The sequence below is a fragment of the Watersipora subatra genome, chromosome 7 (genome assembly GCF_963576615.1).
Source record: "Watersipora subatra chromosome 7, tzWatSuba1.1, whole genome shotgun sequence".
NCBI lineage: Eukaryota > Metazoa > Bryozoa > Gymnolaemata > Cheilostomatida > Watersiporidae > Watersipora > Watersipora subatra.
In genome coordinates this window covers 63,667,669-63,676,246 of record NC_088714.1, presented here as the reverse complement: position 1 = coordinate 63,676,246, position 8,578 = coordinate 63,667,669, and the positions used below count along the sequence as shown (strand labels likewise).

The 8,578-nt window shown below is 41.4% G+C and overlaps 1 protein-coding gene across 1 annotated transcript; it reads right to left on the bottom strand.

The window, feature by feature from the left end:
- Window positions 1-1,965: 1,965 nt before the first annotated feature.
- LOC137400987 (uncharacterized) lies at window positions 1,966-2,451 on the bottom strand. Its single transcript, XM_068087326.1, has one exon. It carries the CDS (start codon window positions 2,449-2,451, stop codon window positions 1,966-1,968), a length of 486 nt encoding a protein of 161 aa, XP_067943427.1.
- Between the last annotated feature and the right edge of the window lie 6,127 nt (window positions 2,452-8,578).

Sequence of the window (8,578 nt, the reverse complement as noted above, 5' to 3'; positions counted from 1 at the left end):
AGAATTGGTCAGTTATAGTATAATGGTAGCTCGCTATATTTGTATAATAGGACATTTATTTTAAATATTTTTAGAAAAAACTTACCAATTTTATCCTCAACATCAAGGTGGGCCTATCATTGGTCCCAAAACTCACCTTCGGTAGCTAGATAGATGTTAGCTGCTTTTTGAAGACATTTAAGTAATTTACTTAAGCTTTTGTTAGTCAACTGGTACCATATTTTGTAAGACTTGCAGTCTTCTACTTGAGCAATCAATAAGTTTTCTCCCATCCTTTAAGTTGTTTTCAGCAAGAAATTGTTTCACTTTAGAACACACAATAAACAGTAAGTTTCTACTATTACTACTATAAGCATACTTCAGGCTAAGAAACCATTGCATATTTATAGCATGCAATGAATAAGTACTCAATGTAGGCATGAGTGAAATCATAAATATTTCATGTTGGTGGCTTACCTCTTACATGAACCAGATAAGTGCTTTGGCACGCTGAAGCCATTATATATGTACATGTATGTGTATGGCAACTTCTGTAGTTTAAATTGCTTAAACCACATTCAACTTATATCTTGAAGATTTCTTATCATCACATTTGTATATAACACGAAAGCTTTTTGAGCAATTTTCAATTAGCAAAATAACCTTGCAACTAAAAATGCGCAGCACAGCCGCATCATTTGCTTGCTAACTGTCAATAGTTTTGCTTTAAATGTTTTTTTTTATAGTTTCTTTTCCAGTATTTTTTATATGTCCAGTCAAGGTGTGTTTAAATCATTTTATGCTACCGCATAAAATTTCCCAAAATATAACACTAAAGTTTAAAGCTATATACATGTACGATGTGAAAAGCAAACTTTCTACAGTATTTCTAAAGGCATAATGGATTTTTTATACTCAGCCTTGTGGTCCAGTATAACTACTGTTCTAGGAAAGTACTGCTAGGCCCATAAAGAGTCTGTTGAAAAGCTTATTTAACTATTGTAAAGGAATTTGCTAGCCTTTACTTAGCACAATCTAGACTATTACATAGAGACATTATTACATTAATTTCAGGTTGAGTAGGAGTGGCTTTCATTGCTGTCAACCAGTCTTCTTGGAGCTCAGGTTGCAATTCCTGTAGCAACGTGTCGAGATCGATATCACTGTTCTGCATTCTGGCGAGGTGGAGTAACAGTGTGCTTGACTCTGCCAGCTCCTGACTTGTATGCAACAACTGGGATCCCAAACTAAGCATCGTACCGTGTCTCTCCGTGCCTGCAGCTGTTTGGTAAATTCAATCACCATATCGTTTCGGCACTTGTCTAGTGCCAGATGGACGACGGTTTGGTTCTTCTGTAGTGGTGATGGGTTTTTCTACAGCCAGGGGGGAAATAGCTAGGTGTCCGGAGTTTAGGTCCAAAATTAGTTCACCGGGGCTTTCTAGAAGGGAGGGGTTTATTTCCTTTCTACCTTCGTTTTGGGAATATGCAGCCAGAGGTACGGGGTTTGAACCCTCATACTTGTTTTTGTGCATGTTTTTGTTTTCGATATTGGCCTGTCGAGCTGTTTTTCCCATTTCGCCAAGCTCATCAGCTGGATTCATTTAGAAAGGAAACTCTATTAATTCCTCATCAGTTGGTGGGTAGTTTCTTTCATATTTGGCCCTTTTTGAGGCTTAAGCGTTGCTGGAGCACGGCCAGGGTTTCCTGGACAGGCATGTTAGAGTTTCAATCTGGACTCGTGTTGAGTCGATGTTTGGTCCTGTCTTTCCACCACATAAGTCTGGGTGGACCAGGTAGTTATGACTTGGTAGAGGCCCACAAACTTAGCTTTTAGCTTAGCGTTTTCTCCTCTTTGCCACTGCCTGTTTACAAACCACACCCAATCCCCAGGCATGAAAAGCAGTGGCTCTTTTTGGTATACCTGCCTAGTTTCTATCTGTGCCTCCCTGAGAGCCTCATGCGCTTCTTCCCGCCTCTGCTGCTTTCAGAGCACGTAGTCACTAGCAGATTGCACCTCTGCGGGCAGAGGGGGGTGACATTTTGACTGGTGAGGCAGGCAAAACTCTTTGCCAAACATCATGAAAATGGCCGTCTCGCCTGTCACTGTGTAGGGGGTGCCCCGGTACACTCGCATGATTTGGGGCAAGAGTTCATCCCATTCCTCTTGATTCCCATTCCTCATTCCAACAACATGGCTCTCAAAGAGTCGCTCGGGCGTTCGATTGTTTCTCTCCACAATCCAAATTGCCTGGAGATAGTAGAAAGTAATCTGTTTCTTGCTCACCTTCCAGAGCTGGCAGAGCTCGTCCATCCGTTGGCTATCAAATTGAGCGCTTTGGTTTGTATGAGTTTGCTCTGGAATCCCCAGGTAGCAGAACACTCTTTCATTGAGGGCACTGGCCACTACTTGAGGCGTAGCCTCCAGAATGGCAACGGCTTCCTGCCACCGGGTAAAATTGTCCCAGAGCATTAAGACCCATCTATTGCATCTTTGGGGTGGTGGGGAAGAGGCCTTTCCAGGTCGATGGCGACTTTCTGACAAGGTCAACCAGTGTATAACTGCTGGTGTCTTCCTGCAAGCTTCATCCTCTGTGCTTGATGGCCTGGCACACCTCACAGCTTTGTACTAAACTGCAGACAGCGGCTGTCAGTCCGGGCCAGTACCATGTAAGCTGGAGGTGGCTTATCTTCTTTCTCACTCTAGAGTAGGTCATGGTATGTGTCTGCCAGATAACTGGCTCCCTCATAGCTGGGGGGCACACGGCACACCACCCGGCTTGACCATGAGAAGCTACTCTGGCTTTCAACATGCTAGCATGCCTGATTTTTGGTGATTCTCTCCTGCTAAGCAGAATCCTGAGCTTTTGGCTCCCCAACTCCAACTGTTCTGAAAGCATTTCAGTGTGGCTCAGAAGTTCTTGGTATACTATGGCTACAGAACTTTTGTCTTTGCTCTGCAGCCGATCCAACTGGTTAGGTGTCTGAGCGGATACCTCTGATCCCAGAGTGGCCTTGACCGATCCCGAGTTGGCCTTGGCTGTTTCAGTGAAAACAGGAGGTTGCACCATTGGGCCGCACGCCTCGTGTGCGGGTTTGGCAATTCCTGACAGTGTATGGCTTCTCCCAATCACCCTAGCTTTCTCCTGGTCTTCATAGTCCAACTCCAGATGAGTTGGGCCTCTCTTGTGGTACTCAATCTGGGCAAACTGTCAACAATTTTTGAAGGTCTGTTATGCTTAAGCCATCGGCATTGCCGTGCTTTAATCCTGCGCAGTGTTCCAGCTTGTATTTGAACTCGGCTAGGACTTCTAGCTAACGCACCACCTGGTGAGAAGACACTGTCCTGCAACTGAGCCATTGCAGGAGGCATGGTCCATGCGAAGCCGAAAATCTTGTTTGTTTAAGTACAGGCGGAAGTGATTCACCGCTTTGACTAATGCCAATAGCTCTCTACATGTCACGCAGTAACTTCTCTCCGAGGGAGTGAGTGTTTTGCTATAGTAAGCAATAATTTGTTCCTGGTCGCGATGCTGCTGTGACAGTATAGCTCCTACTCCGCACCTGCTGGCATCCGTGTCAAGAATATAGGTATTCCCCGGATCCGGATACCCCAGCACAGGCACTGTAGTGAGACTGTGGCGCAGGGTGTCAAATGCTGCTTGCTCCTCGCCTGTTCATTGCCCTGGCTCCTCCTTCTCCACCAGCCAGCAGAAGAGTTTCGCAATGGTGGCAAACCTTAGATGTACTGCCGGTGGTACTCGAAAGTACTCAATAACTCTTGCAGTTCCCAGACTCCACACATGATTGGCCACCGCTCCGCCACCTCTACTTTGGCTGGGTCTGTGGCAACTTCTTTGCTACTTACTATGTGGCCCAGCTAACGAACTTAGGACTGTAGCAGTTTGCAGTTTGTCTATTTGAGCTTGAGTCTGGTCTGCCGTAGTTGCTGGAAGACTTCCTCCAGCTGCTGGAAGTGGGTTTCAAAATCAGGTGCAATAAAAATCACATTATACAGATACAATAGTAATGTCTGCCAGTAGAACCCGTGCAACACTCTCTCCATCAATTGCAGAAAAAGTGGCTTTGGCGGAAGTCAGTCTGAAAATAAGGACTTTCCATTTCCACAATCCTGAGCAAGTGATGAAGGCTGATTTTTCCCTAGCATCTTTGTTCAGTGGAACCTGCCAGTGTCCGCTGATGAGATCAAAAGTACTAAAATATTGGCTCTATCCAAAGCATCCAGACTTTCGTTTATCCGAGTAAGAGAATAGGCGTATTGTTTTGTTACCACATTTAGCCTTCGGTAATCCACACAACCGCCATTTCCCATCCTTCTTTTTTACTAATACAACAGGCGATCTCCAAGCTCTTTCAGCCGGCTCAATCAACCCTGTCTCTTGACCTCTGCCTCCTTTTCGAGCCCTAAGAAATGAGGCAGTTGACGGATACATCGGGTCCCGTCTTTCATGGGTATGGAGTGCTCCACGAGTGACCTTCTACCTATATCGCCATCTCCAGTGCTAAACACAGACCCATTATTGGTTAGTAGGGTAGCCAGTTTCCCAGCTTGCCCTGCGTTCTGGCACGAAGGTCTTACAACCTGGTACAGTTCCTAAAGATACCGGGGATCCATGGATCGGCCTCGATTTGGATAATCGGCATGGCAAGGCTTCTCTTGAGGAGAGGGGCACCACCAATAGGAGGAGGCAATTCCACACTAGCGAAAGAGCCTACGGTGGTTCCTGAATGAATGCTCAGAGAAAGGAGGTTTGGGTTGAAACACCTAACTAACACTTTCCCATCTGCTTCAGGCTTGTTCTGGCTTGTAGCTAGAAGTGGGCCTCTAGGGTACTCTTCTATTATCCCGAATGAACAGAAAATTCGAGTGGTCAACCTACACCTGATTTGGTCGGTACAAGCAAATAGTTTTCCATCAACCTTCACCATGAGTCGTTCAAACTCTATCGAGCATTGGTATGCCCTAAATAAGGGCTTGATAGCGTCATCATTGGGTCAGTAGTGGATGGACAAAAATTAGGAGAATCCAGAAAACTATGTAGAACAAGATTCCAGCATCTATAGGATTGTTTCAGTCCATAGATAGACTTGTTGAGTTTACACACAAGGTGTTCAGATCCAGGTTTAACCAAGACTTTTGGTTGAGACATGTAGACTTCTTCATCAAGTTTGCTATTCAAAAAAGCAGTTACAATGTTCATTTAATGAATGTACCTGTTGCGACTAAGGCCATAGACCAGTAGCATACAAAAGGTTGCAAAACCAACAACACGCGAGAATGTCTCATGATAGTCTATTCCGTGCTACTGTGAATAACCCTTACCCACTAGTGGACTTTTGATTTGCTCTACGGTTACGTCACCATGATGTTTAGCTTTAAACACCCACTTGCATTCAACAGCACTACATCCTCGAGGTAACTCTGCAAGATTCCAGATAATATTATCTATCATTGAATGATACTCACACCTAGCAGCTTCTATCTATTCCTTATGTTGAGAGCTTTTTTTTGCCTCTGAGAATGTCTCTGGTTTAATTATGTGACCAGCTCGATAAGTGAGATGTTTAGCCTGGCTTACCTACTCATCAATTTCATAGCGAACCGGAGGTCTACATTTGCGAGCAGATAAGCGTCGTGGTTGTCCTTCACCATTGCATTGCCCAGAGAGGTTAGGAGTTGTCTGTTCATTTACTGAATGTTTAAAAACAATAGATTTCTGCTTTGTTTATTGGTCACGTGATGGTTTAACGGTATTTGTAAAGTTCATTTCATCAAATACCACGCCTCCCCTAGTAGTGGCTTTACCAGTCCATTCATCAAGCAAGCGGTATGCCTGTGACGGTTTGCTGTATCCTATGCACCTTAACTTCTGGCACATTTTTGTCAAGTTTCTGTCGCAGTTGATCTGGAGCATGAGCATAAGCAATACATCCAAACACCCTTAGTTTTTCTTTGCTGGGTTTGTGTTCATACCACTTTTCATATGGTGTGAGATCATTCTTCTGTGAGGAGGTGGGAAGCCAATTTCTAACGTAGGCAGCAGTAGAAATGGCCTCAGCCCAGTATAATTGCTTGGACAATTCAGCATGGCACAACATTGATTGTGCTGACTCACACAGAGTTCTAGTCGTTTGCTCAGCAGCACCAATTCGTTCTGGTGAGTAAGCTGATGTGAGTTCATGATGAACACTTTCAGATTTCAAGTGGTCAGTAAATTCTTGAGACAAGTATTCACCACGCCTATCTGATCTCAGTGTTTGAATGGTTTCTCCAGATTGGTTGGCAGTATATACTTCAAACTTTTTGAACTTCTCAGGTACCTCAGACATGTTTTTAAGAAAATATATAGCACATTATCTAGAAATATTGTCTATAAAGGTAACAAAGTATTGGCTACCTCCAACTGATTCTGTTTCCATTGTACAAATGTCAGAATGTACTAGTTCTAGCTTACGGGTAGCCTTGATATCTACCACAGGTTTGAAGGATTTAAGACTCATCTTTCCTTCAGCACAGCCTTGACAGAAGGAAATGCCCGATGCAGGTAAGCTTGTAGCACAGACTATATTTCCTTTGCTCAGTTTTTTCAGAGTAGAGTCATTCACATGTACTCGATGTTGAGGCCAAATTTCTGCGCTAGAAGTGTTTGCATATTGAGTTTCAGTTTGTACACAGTCTAGACTGAATAGCTGATTAGCTAGTAATCCCATGGCCCTAACTTTACCACTAACATCTTTAATCCAACATCGAGTATGGCCTAACTGAACAATGTAGTCTGTCTGAGTGGCAGCTGAAACTAAAAATAAATTGCTCTCTAGCTGAGGGACATGAAGTACATTGCAAAATGCAGCTGCACATTGAACTCTATGATTGAGCTTTAGCATCACTTTTACAACAGCAATTCCCGCAGCTTCAACTGTTTGACCATCACCTAGGCTGTACCTATATGTAACCTAAATTGTACCTAAACATGCTTTTCACATGTTTAATTGCTAAAACTAGTTTTCAATAACTAAATATTATTAAAAATAGGATATTACTAAAAGATAACTCTTAACTCTGACCAACAAAGCATCCTGCAGCATTTTTAGTAGTTACATTTTCCTTCTAGCTTCCCCTTTGTGCGGATCTGATCCTAGCAGGAAAAGGAGACATTAGTTCACTGTAACTTGTACCAATTGAGCCATCTTCTTGAAAGACAAATTTGATATCATTTTTGATAACACTATCAGTATTCTTTTATCATAATTTTATTTAGAAAATAGTATTTGTTAAATATACAGAAAATTATTTTTCAAATTATGTAAAACTTTATATCATCAAAGCTTTGAAAAGCCTATGTGAAGAATGTACCTCAAATCCAGCTGTGAATAAGACAGGGTTATTTTGTTAGTTCATACCATGGAATGATACAGATATATATTTTTAACTATTTTGCCATGTTGCTAAAGTTTGTTAATGTTTATGTTATTGATGTTGTTAATGTAGTGATGTTGTGAGGTGCTCGTAATACAACAAATAAAAATACACATTCAGTTTTGTTTTAGTGACTAGAATAATCACACAGAGACTTATGGGTTTAAAAACCATTCATTTTACCATGCAGCAGGACTAATTTTTTGTGCAATGTCCAATTCATGATAACATGTTGTCTGTGCTATATAAAATCATTTTTAGAGACCAGAAAAAGTTAACGATCCAATCGATTGCTCAAAATTAATGGTTGGCGCAAAAATGCCTGCTATTGGTCTTTATTTGCACTACCCTTTCTCCAGGCTTAAACACTTTACGTTGACTGGTTTTTTCAACAGCTGTTCTGATTGGCTGCTAATGCTAACTTGTAACATCTTTACTTTACATAAGAAATATAAGTTCTGCAATAACCATTCATATTTTTGTATTAGATTTATTAGTTATTGACTTTTGAAGCACAAAATCTTGGCATTGATCGTTCCTACCTTATCATCAAAACAGTTAAATTCATATGTATTTGACCAGTTCAAAGGTTATAATTTGAAGCTTTGTTTTTTGTTTAGAAATGGTTCACTTGTGGTCCTCTTAGATTCTCCCTTGTGTACCAAACTTTCAAAATTTGGTGGAGTTGTTTTTTTGATTATTTTTTCCAAGTTCAATAAACAAAATGCCCTTAAAGCAATCTAGCAAATTTTTTTTCTTGCAATGTCATTACAGGAGATTTCATCATTGCTATAAAAATGAAAAATCTTCTATGAATAATCTCATCAGTTTTTTCCTTTGCAAATAATACTTTTCCAGATAAAAGTCATTTTTACGAACCAAGGTACCTTTAATTTTTTTAAGCTTTTCAAGAAAAACTTATGCGTAATCGTTGATGCCAGAAGCAGGAAATATTTAATTTAGGATTTACTCCAATGACAGTAGAATGAAGTCTAGGCTGGCTCCTACACACTTAAAAAAAGAATTAATGTGGCTAGAAGGGCAATGAGAAACTCAGACCTGATCATCTTTTAGTTCTCCCAAAACTGAGAAATGAAACTAGTAGGTCCCTCGTCAGGGTTCTCATTTCTCTTTAAGTTTGAAATTTATAAAACATTGTTTG